The following is a 13,178-nucleotide window of genomic DNA, read 5'->3' as shown; positions in this document are numbered from 1 at the left end:
CTTTATCATGGGCCATTCTTGGTTCTATCTGACCATCTATGTTTTGTTGAATACGCCACACTGGAAAACTATTTATAATAATAGCAAACATCTGAGCATTTGCTTTGTGCACTGTTCTAAGAACTTTTACAAATATCATTTATCTCATTTCATATGCATAATAATTTCAGGTACCATTATTACCCCTGTTTTATATATAAGAAAATAGAGGCATAGGAGGATAATTTATTTAATCTGTGAAAATTTTCAATGATACTTCTGTGAGAAACAAAGATGAAATTATGTTAAAAAGCTTTGTAGTAAGTAAAACAAAGTACAAACATTGTACTGTTATCTGCTTTATAACAAGGCTCAATGAATGTTTGTTGAATGAATGAATGAATGAATGAGTAAATATCATTACTGGGTTGCACTGTGTCTTGTGAGGGTAGAGTCCTCAGAATAATGTAAAGTGTAAATACGCCAAGTACTGTGTCTGTAACTCAGTTGTTACCCCCATCAACATATACTAGTTTCCTTCTTCTCCTTCCCTTTTCCTGTAATTTCACAATCAAAATGACTGTCTGATTGAGTATCTTTAAAAGGCCGTGATGAATTATTCTATAATATTTGAAATGTTATGTTCAGAAAGGTCAAACTTTATTTTTCGGTATGAAGTGTCACACAGATTTGTTTTTCCTGGACACTTTTTTTTTCAAAGAAAAGATGGCAAGAAATTTAGAGCAGGGTGCCCTCTTGAGGAAATTTTAGCATCTTCCTTCTCAAGAACTGACATCAAATGAAATGAGAAGTCCAGATAAATGATGTACACTATTAATGAAGCTCAGAAAAATGAAACATTAAAAAGTAAGAATAATCAAATACCAAGTATTTGAGAATTAAGATTCTTAACTGTTATGATCTAATATAGCAACTCTAAATAAGAATTTTTATTATTATTTATTTATTTATTTTTAATTCTTTTTTTGAGACAGAGTCTCACTCTGTCACTCAGGCTGGAGTGCAGTGGTGCAATCTCAGCTCACTGGAACCTCCACTTCCTGGGTTCAAGATTCTCATGCCTCACCCTCCCAAGTAGCTGGGACCACAGGCTTGCACCACCACACACCAGCTAATTTTTTTGTATTTTTAGTAGAGACAGGATTTCACCATATTGGCCAGGCTGGTCTGAAACTCCTGACCTCAAGTGATCTGCTCATCTTGGCCACCCAAAGTGCTGGAATTACAGGCACGAGCCACCATGACCAGGCTTGTAAATAAGAATTTTTAAATGAAAACAAAAACCTCTAGAAGATATTTCATTTCTTCTTATTTACTCATTTCTTCAAGCAATATTTATTAGGCACCTAGTCTGTGCCAGGAACTATGCTGGGCACAGAGATCAATAAAACATGGTCTCTGCCTTCATGGAGCTTACAGTTTGTGAGGGAGCTCACACAGAAGAGAAACAAACAAATATATATGTAATTACAAACTGAGAAAAGTACTGTGAAGGAAATGAATAGGTACTAGAATAAAGAATAAAACAGTAAGTTCTAATTAGGGTCGTCAAGGGAAGCCTCTCTGAGAGGAAATATCCAGTAGAGTCCGTTGGCTTTTCCACCTATTCTAAGTCTTCCCATCTAATATAGACAGTCTACAGATCCTCTTTGCTAGCCATAGTCTTTCTTATCTTCTCTTATCTCTGTCCCTGTGGTGGACTGAGTCAGTCCCATCTCTGCCCCTGTGGGCAAGCAGTTAGTTCTCATTAGTCCTTCTGCACCTCATTGTCACTCTAGTAATCTTGCCTTACAGCAGGGATGTCCAATCTTTTGGCTTCCCTGGGCCACATTGGAAGAATTGTCTTTGGCTACACATGAAATACACTAGCACTAACAATAACTGATGAGAAAAAAAAAAAAAACGCAAAAAATCTCATAATGTTTTAAGAAACTTTACGAATTTTTTTGGGCCGCATTCAAAGCCACCCTGGGCCGCATGCAACCCAGGTGCCACGGTTTGGACAAGCTTGCTGTAGAGCTGCACATTCTTCACAGTGGTTGGTCTGCTTGATTAAAAAATGTCTTCCAGGCCGGGCGCGGTGGCTCATGCCTGTAATCCCAGCACTTTGGGAGGCCGAGGCGGGCAGATCATGAGATCAGGAGATCAAGACCATCCTGGCTAACACGGTGAAACCCCACCTCTACTAAAAAATACAAAAAATTAGCCGGGCGTGGTAGTGGGCACCTGTAGTCCCAGCTACTCGGGAGGCTGAGGCAGGAGAATGGCGTGAACCTGGGAGGCGAAGCTTGCAGTGAGCTGAGATTGCGCCACTGCACTCCAGCCTGGGCGACAGAGCGAGACTCTATCTCAAAAAAAAAAAAAAAGTCTTCCTTACTAATACTGATAGTCCCTTATAGGAGAACATCAATGCATTATCATGCTAAAAGGGCCCACTTCTAACAAGGTTAAGGATGACAAATGGACAAATAATCCTGCCTGCCATTATCTTCTGAATAGGGAGAGATAAATAGGCACAAAGTAGGCTGAGAACTTGATCAAGCAATATTGTTTGGTCCCACTGCCCTTGAAATATCTGAGGTACCAAGCACATAGAAACCTCCAACTGGAAGTAAAAATGAGAAACTAAGCCTAAGAAAAGAGCCCAGAAGAACAATTTTTAGAGTCTTATTTTGTTCACAGCTCCTATGTTACACAAGCTTACTATGTAATGGTTGGCCTGGCTCATTAACACTCTTGCTATGGCCCTTGTGGCTAAGCTTCTTTCTTTCTGTCTTTCTTTCTTTTTTTTTTTTTTGAGACGGAGTCCCGCTCTGTCACCCAGGCTGGAGTACAGTGGTGTGATCTCGGCTCACTGCAACCTCCGCCTCCTGGGTTCAAACAGTTCTCTGCCTCAGCCTCCCGAGTAGCTGGGATTACAGGGGCCTGCCACCACACCTGGCTAATTTTTATATTTTTTGTAGAGACAGGGTTTCACCATGTTGGCCAGGCTGGTCTTGAATTCCTGACCTCGTGATCCACTCACCTCAGCCTCCCAAAGTGCTGGGATTACAGGCATGAGCCACCGCGCCTGGCCTGCTTCTCTCTTGAGGTGGGTTAATTCTACCAGATTGGAGGATTTAACTGACATGGAGAGTACTGCCTGCAAGTGGATGGGCCTGCCATGACTTCTGAGTTGGCATTTAGGTGACCATATGAGTCTGGTATCCAAACTTTGAATAAGCTGCTTCTACCTTAGTTGTACCCATAAATAGCTCTCTTTAAGAAAACTAATCTTCCTTCTCTTATTAACCAGAGGGCCCTGAACAAAACATTTAACTTCTTTGAATCTCAGTTTCCTCACCTGTAAATTGGGATTTAACATCTCTGCTTATTTCCCATTATTATACTTTGAGTAAAAATAATGGATAGTATGTTGGTCAAAATGTGCTGAAACTAATACACCTACACATCGCTGCTGTTAGATAGCAATTTGGAAAATACACCAAACACTGTAAAATGTGCAAACGTCTTTGACCCAACAATTTGGTTCCTGATAATTTATTCTTGTGAAAAAATTAAGAAAAAAATATGAAAAAAGATATACATTGAAGCATTTTCTACAAAATAAAATATTAAAATATTCTAGATGTTAACAATAGTAGACTGGTTAAATAAAACATGTTGCTTTTATTTGCAATAAAATATTGACCGGCCATTATGTAAATTATATTCATGAAGAAAGTTATTGGAAGGAAACATGAAAAAAATAAAACAATTGATATCTGAGTATAGTGGAATTACAAGCATTTTTCTTTATCAATTTCTCTGAATGTTATTACTCTAGGAGAATAATTAACATACTTAAAACATTTTAAAATTAAAAAAAAAATTTGACCCCATAGTACATTTTTTTCTTATCATATCTTGTTTTTTATTTAGGGAAATTATCGTTTCGTGAAACTCTTACTTACACGCAGAGCAAACTGGATGCAAAAGGATCTGGAAGAGATGACTCCTTTGCACTTGACCACCCGGCACAGGAGCCCTAAGTGTTTGGCACTTCTGCTGAAGTTTATGGCACCAGGAGAAGTGGATACACAGGATAAAAACAAGGTAATGGATACTCAAAATCGAACACTAATAAGACCAGAAAGCAAATGCTTCCTTTTATGATGTGAAATTTCAAGGAAGAAGGCCTAAATTACCACATATATACATGGTAGAACAATTCCAAATCTCCATACATCTCAGGGAAGTGTTTCACTTCAATTCTGTCATTTAATCCTCTCAACAACCATGTGTGTTAGGTAGTATCATCTCCTTTTTACAGATGGAAAAACTGAAGCTCAGGAAGATTAAAATTTTGCCCAAGATGCAAGTGGCAGAACTAGACTTCAGATCTAGTCCTGTCAGCCGGGCACGTTGGCTCATGCCTGTAATCACAGCACTTTGGGAGGCCAAGGCAAGTGGATCACCTGAGGTCAGGAGTTCAAGACTGGCCTGGCCAACATAGTGAAACCTTGTCTCTACTAAAACTACAAAAATTAGCCGGGCATGGTGGTGTGCACTTGTAATCCCAGCTACTCAGGAAGCTGAGGAATGAGAATCACTTGAACCTGGGAGGCAGAGATTGCAGTGAGCCCAGATAGCGCCACTGAATTCCAGCCTGGGTGACAGAGTGAGACTCTGTCTCAAAAACAAAAAAAAAAAAATCCAGTCCTGCCTTAACTCCAAAACCCAACATTTGACAGGGAGTCATAATAGTTACTATAAGTGTTTAGACTCATGATGGCCAAATGCCCATGGCAATGTCCTAAGTGCATAATGGTTTAGTGGCTTACACTTTGGTATCAGACTTCCTGGGTTTCAACCCAGAATCCACTACTTAACTTGTTCTGTATCCTTGGGCAAATTGCTTAACTCCTCTGTGCCCCAGTTTTTATATGTATAGAAAAAGGATAATAGGATTACTGTTAGGTTCAGCGTAGTATTAAATTTCAGTAAATAGAATCAGAACAAGTGTAACATAGGAAAAGAAAGGAATTACATGTTGTTTATTGAAGATGTGGTTATACGCAATTACTAAATGCTATTATACTTGTGGCTTTTTAAAAATCTGCAGTTGTTAGTAAGCAAAAGTAATAGGTTAAATAGTGACTGTTCATATTAAATGGCTATAGGTACATCTTGACGGAATACTAGGTACGTCAGTTTCTAAAGTTTTTAATGTGACAGGTGGGCTTGGTTCCTGTTCATTAAATTATCTAATTGTAGATTGGATTGCTGACAATGCTGCTCATGAGGGCTGATAAAAATTTAAACAGTTCTTACATTTTTTCTTAATAATTCTCCTAATAGGGAAGCCAGTCTTATAGAAGTATGTTGATGAGAACAGCAGAAGAGATTTTAAAGCAACTTCAACAAGTTCAAGATGATCATTTTTAACTTTTATCTGAAATAAAGTGTGAACATTGTCAATATCAAAATGGAGTTCTTTCTGTTTAAAACAACAACAACAAAACCTGACAGAGCCAGGGAAAGCCATAAAGAGAGGATTCTCGTGCTTGTAAGTGTGATTTAAAAAAAAAAAAAAATCACAAACTGTGCAAAAACCACAGCCTTGCACAAAGGCCATCGTAACCTTAAACACAAAAATTACTTCTTCAAAGACATTTGCCCAGCAACTGCCCTTCCAGCCTTGCGCTGGCATTATCTTTGTTATTGATCTTTGTAGCCAAGGATCATCATTTGAAAACAATTATGTAATCCTCCTCATTTTTCTTTTAAAAACTTTGTCTTCCTTTACTTAAGTACACGGTTTAACAACATCCTACTACCAGATACCAAATAAACATGATTTTCTTTCTTTTTTTTCTTTTTCTATCACCCAGGCTGGCATTTAGTGATATGATCTCGGCTTACTGAAACCTCCACCTCCCGAGGTCAAGCGATTCTCTTGCTTCAGCCTCCCGAGTAGCTGGGATTACAGGCATGCACCACCACACCCGACTAATTTTTGTATTTTTAGTAGAGAAGGGGTTTCACCAGGTTGACCCGGCTGGTCTCGAACTCCTGACCTCAAGTGATCCACCCGCCTCGATCTCCCAAAGTGCTGAGATTACAGGCATGAGCCACTGCACCCGGCCAAACATTATTTTCTTTTAGAGAGACGTTGTTATTTAGGTTGACAAAAGCAAGTACTGCTGTATTTTCAAAATGTATCTTTTCATCAATAACTGGGTCTAATACTTTATCCTCTAAAATTGTAGTTAAATTAAAATTTATCTTCTGATATATGGAATGGGTTCCAGATGCATATGCATGGATTTTTTATGGATATTAAAATTCAAAACATCCTATCACGTTCTTAAGGTCCTTGGTGATAACCAGATGTGCATTATCAAGATCATCACTTACTTTGTTGATGATTATTTATAAATGACTGGGCCGCTTTCTCTTTCTCCGTGTTATCAGTACCGGATGAACTAAATAACTGTCATGACTAAGAGGTCAGATTCTGGAGTCAGACTGCCTGGGTTAAAATCTCAGTTCAGCCACTTACTTCCTTTATGTCCCTGAGCAGATTACTTAGGTTCCGTGTGCTGTTTGCTCATCAATCACATGCAAATTTAAAAACATACTTGTCTCCCAGGAATAGTAAGATGACTGCATGCAATTAAATAGACAGTAGTCTCCCTTGTTCAAAGGAAATATCTTCCAACACCCCCAATGGATACTTGAAACTGCGGATAGTGTCAAGCCCAATTTCCATCAATAGGAACACATTTCTGTTCATGTCTTCCACCCACAAATTTAGCACTTTTTCCATCTTAACTAAGCACTTATCAGGCACTATGGCCATAATTTTTGCAGTTTGGTATGCAACAGCAAAATCAACATGAATTTCTTCTTCCTTCTTTACAGTTTCACAGATAGATTTGTTCTTACCATAGAGCTTAGCAAACTCAACAAATTTTTCTTATTGAGAGCTTTAACCTTTTCACTTAAAGGAAACACTTTATGCTCTTTGGCATATCTGAATCACCAGTATCAATAATTGTGAGCTTTGGGGCCGTTAAGTAAAAGAAGGATGACTTGAACACAAGCACTGTGAATCTAATATCATGACAATGAATGGGATATCTGAGTTGGCTGCTAGGTGACTAACTGGCAGGGAATGTCTACAGTGGGGATGTGCTGAACAAGGAAAGATTTGTGTCCCAGGTAGGATGGGGCGGGATGAAGCACTATTTCATCATGTTATTTAGAATGGCATACAATTTAAAACTTATAAATTGTTTATTTCTGGAATGTTCTATTTAATATTTTTAGACTTTGGTTGAACACAGAGACCTGAAATCATGAAAAGTGAAACCAAAGATACAGGGGAACTATTGTATAAAACTCTTGTAACAGTGCCTGTCCCATAGTAAAAGCTTGGGGAAAGTTAGTTGTTGTTACTGTTGTTATTCTGAGAACCTCTCGATTTTGCAGCAAACAGCTCTGCATTGGAGTGCCTACTACAATAACCCTGAGCATGTGAAACTGCTCATCAAGCATGATTCTAACATTGGGATTCCTGATGTTGAAGGCAAGATCCCACTTCACTGGGCAGCCAACCATAAAGATCCAAGTGCTGTTCACACAGTGAGATGCATTCTGGTGAGTTGAATGGTACTGCTAGACCTGAATGGCCTTTTTAAGAAAAATTTTTATTATGAATTATTCAATATATGCAAAAGCTTGTATTTGACATACAAGCAAATTATTAAGCAAAAGAATATAACAGACATATGGACCCATCCCCCAAGAAGTAGAACATTTCAGTACCACTATTTAAGACCACATAGAGGTTTCCTATGTCCCAGTTTTTAAATGCATTCATTCCCCCTGTGCCATGCTCATTCCTGTACCCCAGCAACTACTTCCCTGAATTTATAGTTATTTCCTTACTTTGTTTCATACTTGTTTTTATTAAACGGTGAATAGATACAAGTATCAGCAAAATACAGGTAAAATATAAATAATAATGAAACAACAAATACTTATGTACTCACTATCAAGTTTAAGAAAAAGTATATTACCATTACCTTTTAAGTCCTCTGAGTGGAGTACCTCTCAGTCTCATTCTACTCTCTCCTTTCACAGAGGCAACAACTGTCTTCAGTCTTGTGTTTATCATTCCCGATTTCCATTACCACATTTATTTGTATCCTTAAACAATATATTGCTCAGTTTTTAACGTTTTTGAATTTGATATACAAGGAATTATATTGCATGTTTTTGTTTTGTTTTTGTTTTGTTTTTTGCAATACTCTTTTCTCGCTCAACCTTAATCTGGTGAATTTTTTTTTTTTTTTTTGAGACGGAGTCTTGCTCTGTCACCCAGGCTGGAGTACAGTGGCATGATCTTGGCTCACTGCAGCCTCCCTCTCTCAGGTTTAAGCAATTCTCCTGCCTCAACATCCTGGGTAGCTGGGACTGCAGGCATGCGCCACCATGCCTGGCTCATTTCTGTATTTTTAGTAGAGATGGGGTTTCACCATGTTGGCAAGGATGGTCTCGACCTCCTGACCTCGTGATCCACCTGCCTCGGCCTCCCAAAGTGTTGAGATTACAGGCGTGAGCCACTGTGCCTGACCACTGATGATTTTATCTATGTTGCTGCATGTAAAAGTGATATTTTAATTTTTACTGCTATATAGGATTCCATCTTATGAATAAGCCACACAATATTCATTCTGTTATTGACAGATACTTTGTTTCCAGTTTTTTGTTATTTACAAACAGTGCTGCATTGACATTTTTGAACATATCTAGGATATATATTTAACTGGTTGTTATAGGTGTATAGGAATGCAGTTGATATTTTTGATCATTGGTTATATATCTAATTAATTCGTTAAACTCCTTATTTATTCTGAATATTTATCAGTTGATTCTTTGAGATTTTCTACTCCCTCTGTCCCAGCTTCTAACTTACATGCTTTGGTAGTCCAATAGTTAGTCATATTTGTTTTTAACACACAAACTATACTTTAAAGGATTTTTTAATCGTTTTTTACAACCTCTGATACTAAAAGTATTATTATTTTGTATATGCAATGCTTAGCTCTGCATTTTTTTGTATCTGAAATTTTCCTTCTAAAGCTATTATTTTACATCCTGAAATATAGTTCTTAGATTCTTTTTTAAAATTATTCTATAAGTTCTGGGATACAGGTACAAAACGTTCAGGTTGGTTACATAGGTACACATGTACCGTGGTGGTTCGCTGCACCCATCAACCTGTCATCTACATTAGATATTTCTCCTAATGCTATCCCTCCCCTTGTCCCCCACCCCCCAACAGACCCCAGTGTGTGATGTTCCCCTCCCTGTGTCCATGTGTTCTCATTGTTCAACTCCCACTTATGAGTGAGAACATGCAGTGTTTGGTTTTCTGTTCTTGTGTTAGTTTGCTGAGAATGATGGTTTTCAGCTTCATCCATGAGTTCTGCAAAGAACATGAACTCATTCTTTTTTATGGCTGCATAGTATTCCATGGTGTATATGTGCCACATTTTCTTTATCCAGTCTATCATTGATGGGCATTTGGATTGGTTCCATGACTTTGTTATTGTAAATAATACTGCAATAAACATATGTGTGTATGTGTCTTTATAGTAGAATGATTTATAATCCTTTGGGTATATACCCAGTAATAGGATTCCTGGGTCAAATGGTATTTCTGGTTCTAGATCCTTGAGGAAACGCCACACTGTCTTCCACAATGGTTGAACTAATTTACACTCCACCAACAGTATGAAAGCATTCCTATTTCTCCACATCCTCTCCAGCATCTGTTGTTTCCTGACTTTTTAATGATCACCATTCTCACTGGCATGAGATGGTATCTCATTGTGGTTTTGATTTGCATTTCTCTAATGACCGGTGATGATGAGCTTTTGTTCATATGTTTATTGGCGGCATAAATGTCTTCTTTTGAGAAGTACCTGTTCATATCCTTTGCCCACTTTTTGATGGAGTTGTTATTTTTCTTGTAAATTTGTTTAAGTTCCTTGTACCTTCTGGATGTTAGTCCTTTGTCAGATGGATAGATTGCAAAAAATGTTCTCCCATTCTGTAGGTTGCCTGTTCTGTCTATAGGTCCTGTAGGTCCCATTCTGTCTGTCTGTAGGTCCCATGTCTATAGGGACCTGTAAATCCCATTCTGTAAGTTGCCTCTTCTATCACTCTGATGATAGTTTCTTTTGCTGTGCAGAAGCTTTTTAGTTTAATTAGATCCAATTTGCCAATTTTGGCTTTTGTTACCATTGCTTTTGGTGTTTTAGTCATGAAGTCTTTGCCCATGCCTATGTCCTGAATGGTATTGCCTAGGTTTTCTTCCAGTGTTTTTATGGTTTTAGGTCTTATGTTTAAGTTTTTAATCCGTCTTGAGTTAATTTTTGTATAAGGTGTAAGGAAGGGGTCCAGTTTCAGTTTTCTGCTAGCCAGTTTTCCAAACACCATTTAGGAAATAGGGAATCCTTTCCCCATTGCTTGTTTTTGTCAAGTTTGTCAAAGATCAAATGGTTGTAGATGTGTGACATTATTTCTGAGGCCTCTGTTCTGTTCCATTGGTCTATATATCTGTTTTGGTACAAGTATCATGCTGTTTTGGTTACTGTAGCCTTGTATTATAGTTTGAAGTCAGGTAGCATGATGCCTCCAGCTTTGTTCTTTTTGCTTAGGATTGTCTTGGCTATACGGTCTCTTTTTTGGTTACATATGAAATTTAAAATAGTTTTTTTCTAATTCTGTGAAGAAAGTCAATAGTAGCTTGATAGAAATAGCATTGAGTCTATATATTACTTTGGGCAGTATGGCCATTTTCACAATATTGATTCTTTCTTCCTGTCCATGAGCGTGGAATGTCTTTCCATTTGTTTGTGTCCTCTCTTATTTCTTTGAGCAGTGGTTTGTAGTTCTCCTTCAGGGAACTACAACGTGAAGAAGTCCTTTACATCCCTTCTAAGTTATATTCCTAGATATTTTATTTCTCTTTGTGGCAATTGTGAATGGGAGTTCACTCATGATTTGCTCTCTGTCTGTTATTGGTGTATAGGAATGTTTGTGATTTTTGCACATTGATTTTGTATCCTGAGACTTTACTCAAGCTGCTTATCAGCTTAAGGAGTTTCTGGGCTGAGATGATGGGGTTATTTAAATACACGATCATGTCATCTACAAACAGAGACAATTTGACTTCCTGTCTTCCTATTCGAATAACCTTTATTTCTCTTACCTGATTGCCCTCGCCAAAACTTCCAATACTATGTTGAATAGGAGTGGTGAGAGAGGGTATCCTTGTCATGTGCCAGTTTTCCAGCTTTTGCCCATTCATTATGATATTGGCTGTGGATTTGTCATAAATAGCTCTTATTATTTTTAGATATGTTCCTTCAATACCTATTTTATTGAGTGGTTTTAGCATGAAGGGGTGTCGAATGTTATCGAAGGCCTTTTCTGCATCTATTGAGATAATCATGTGGTTTTTGTCATGGGTTCTGTTTATGTGATGGATTACATTTATTAATTTGCATATGTTGAATCAGCCTTGCATCCCAGGGATGAAGCCAACTTGATCGTGGTGGATAAGCTTTTTGATATGCTGCTGGTTTCGGTTTACCAGTATTTTATTTAGGATTTTTGCAATGATGTTCACCAGGGATATTGGCCTGAAATTTCCTTTTTTTCTTGTGTCTCTGCCGGTTTTGGTGTTAGGATGATGCTGTCCTCATAAAATGAGTTAAGGAGGATTCCCTCTTTTTCTATTGATTGGAATGGTTTCAGAAGGAATGGTACCAGCTCCTCTTTGTACCTCTGGTAAAATTCAGCTTTGAATCTGTCTGGTCCTGGACTTTTATTGGTTGGTAGGCTATTATACTGCCTCAATTTCAGAACCTGTTATTGGTCTATTCAGGGATTCAACTTCTTCCTGGTTTAGTCTTGGGAGAGTGTATGTGTACAGGAATTTATCCATTTCTTCAAGATTTTCCAGTTTATTTGCGTGAAAGTGTTTATAGTATTCTCTGACGGTAGTTTGTATTTCTGTGGGGTCAGTGGTGATATCCCCTATACCATTTTTTATTGTGTCTATTTAATTATCTCTTTTCTTCTTTATTAGTGGTCTATTTTGTTAGTCTTTTCAAAAAAGCAGCTCCTGAATTCATTGATTTTTTGAAGGGTTTTTTGTGTTTCTATCTCCTTCAGTACTGCTCTGATCTTAGTTATCTCTTGTCTTTTGTTAGATTTTGAATGTGTTTACTCTTGTTTCTCTAGTTCCTTTAATTGTGATGTTAGGGTGTCAATTTTAGATATTTCCCACTTTGTCCTGTGGGCATTTAGTGCTGTAAATTTCCTTCTAACCACTTCTTTAGCTGTGTCCCACAGATTCTGGTACCTTGTGTCTTTTTTCTCATTGGTTTCAAAGAACTTATTTATTTCTGCTTTAATTTCATTATTTGCTCAATAGTCATTCAGGAGCAGGTTGTTTGGTTTCCATGTAGTTGTGTGGTTTTGAGTGAGTTTCTTAATCCTGAGTTCTACTTTGATTGCACTGTGGTCTAAGAGACTATTTGTTATGATTTCCATTATTTTACGTTTGCTGAGGAGGTTTTACTTCCAATTATGTGGTCAATTTTAGAATAAGTGTGATGTGGTGCTGAGAAGAATGTATATTCTGTTGATTTGGGGTGGAGAGTTCTGTAGATGTTTATTAGGTCCGCTTGATCCATAGCAGAGTTCAAGTCCTGAATATCCTTATTAATTTTCTGTTGCGTTGATCTGTCTAATATTGTCAGTGGGGTGTTAAAGTGTCCCACTATTATTGTGTGGGAGTGTAAGTCTCTGTAGGTCTCGAAGAACTTACTTTATGAATCTGGGTGCTCCTGTATTGGATGCATATATATTTAGGATAGTTAGCTCTTCTGGTTATATTGATCCCTTTACCTTTATGGAATTCCCTTCTTTGTCTTTTTGATCTTTGTTGGTTGAAAGTCTGTTTTATCAGAGATTAAGATTGCAACCCCTGCTTTTTTTTTTTCTTTCCATTTGCTTGGTAAATCTTCCTTCATCCCTTTATTTTAAGCCTATGTGTGTCTTTGCACACACATGTGTCTTTGCACTTGAGATGGGTCTCCTGAATACAGCAC

General features: G+C 37.7%; 1 protein-coding gene across 10 annotated transcripts in view; it reads left to right on the top strand.

Annotated features, from left to right (window-relative positions):
* INVS (inversin) overlaps nt 1–13,178 on the top strand; it is a 236,276-nt gene that overhangs the window by 154,453 nt on the left and 68,645 nt on the right. For 9 of the 10 annotated variants that reach the window (XM_033237974.1, XM_033237972.1, XM_033237970.1 and 6 more), the window contains 2 exons: nt 3,922–4,095; nt 7,477–7,644. In XM_033237974.1, the coding sequence (XP_033093865.1) occupies nt 3,922–4,095; nt 7,477–7,644 (342 nt within the window). Of the gene's footprint in view, nt 1–3,921; nt 4,096–7,476; nt 7,645–13,178 lie in introns of those variants that run through there. The other variant, XM_033237975.1, reaches the window with a different exon arrangement.

Source organism: Trachypithecus francoisi, unplaced genomic scaffold (genome assembly GCF_009764315.1).
Source record: "Trachypithecus francoisi isolate TF-2019V2 unplaced genomic scaffold, Tfra_2.0 Lachesis_group16, whole genome shotgun sequence".
In the NCBI taxonomy this organism is placed as follows: domain Eukaryota; kingdom Metazoa; phylum Chordata; class Mammalia; order Primates; family Cercopithecidae; genus Trachypithecus; species Trachypithecus francoisi.
This window is presented reverse-complemented; position numbering and strand designations above follow the sequence as displayed.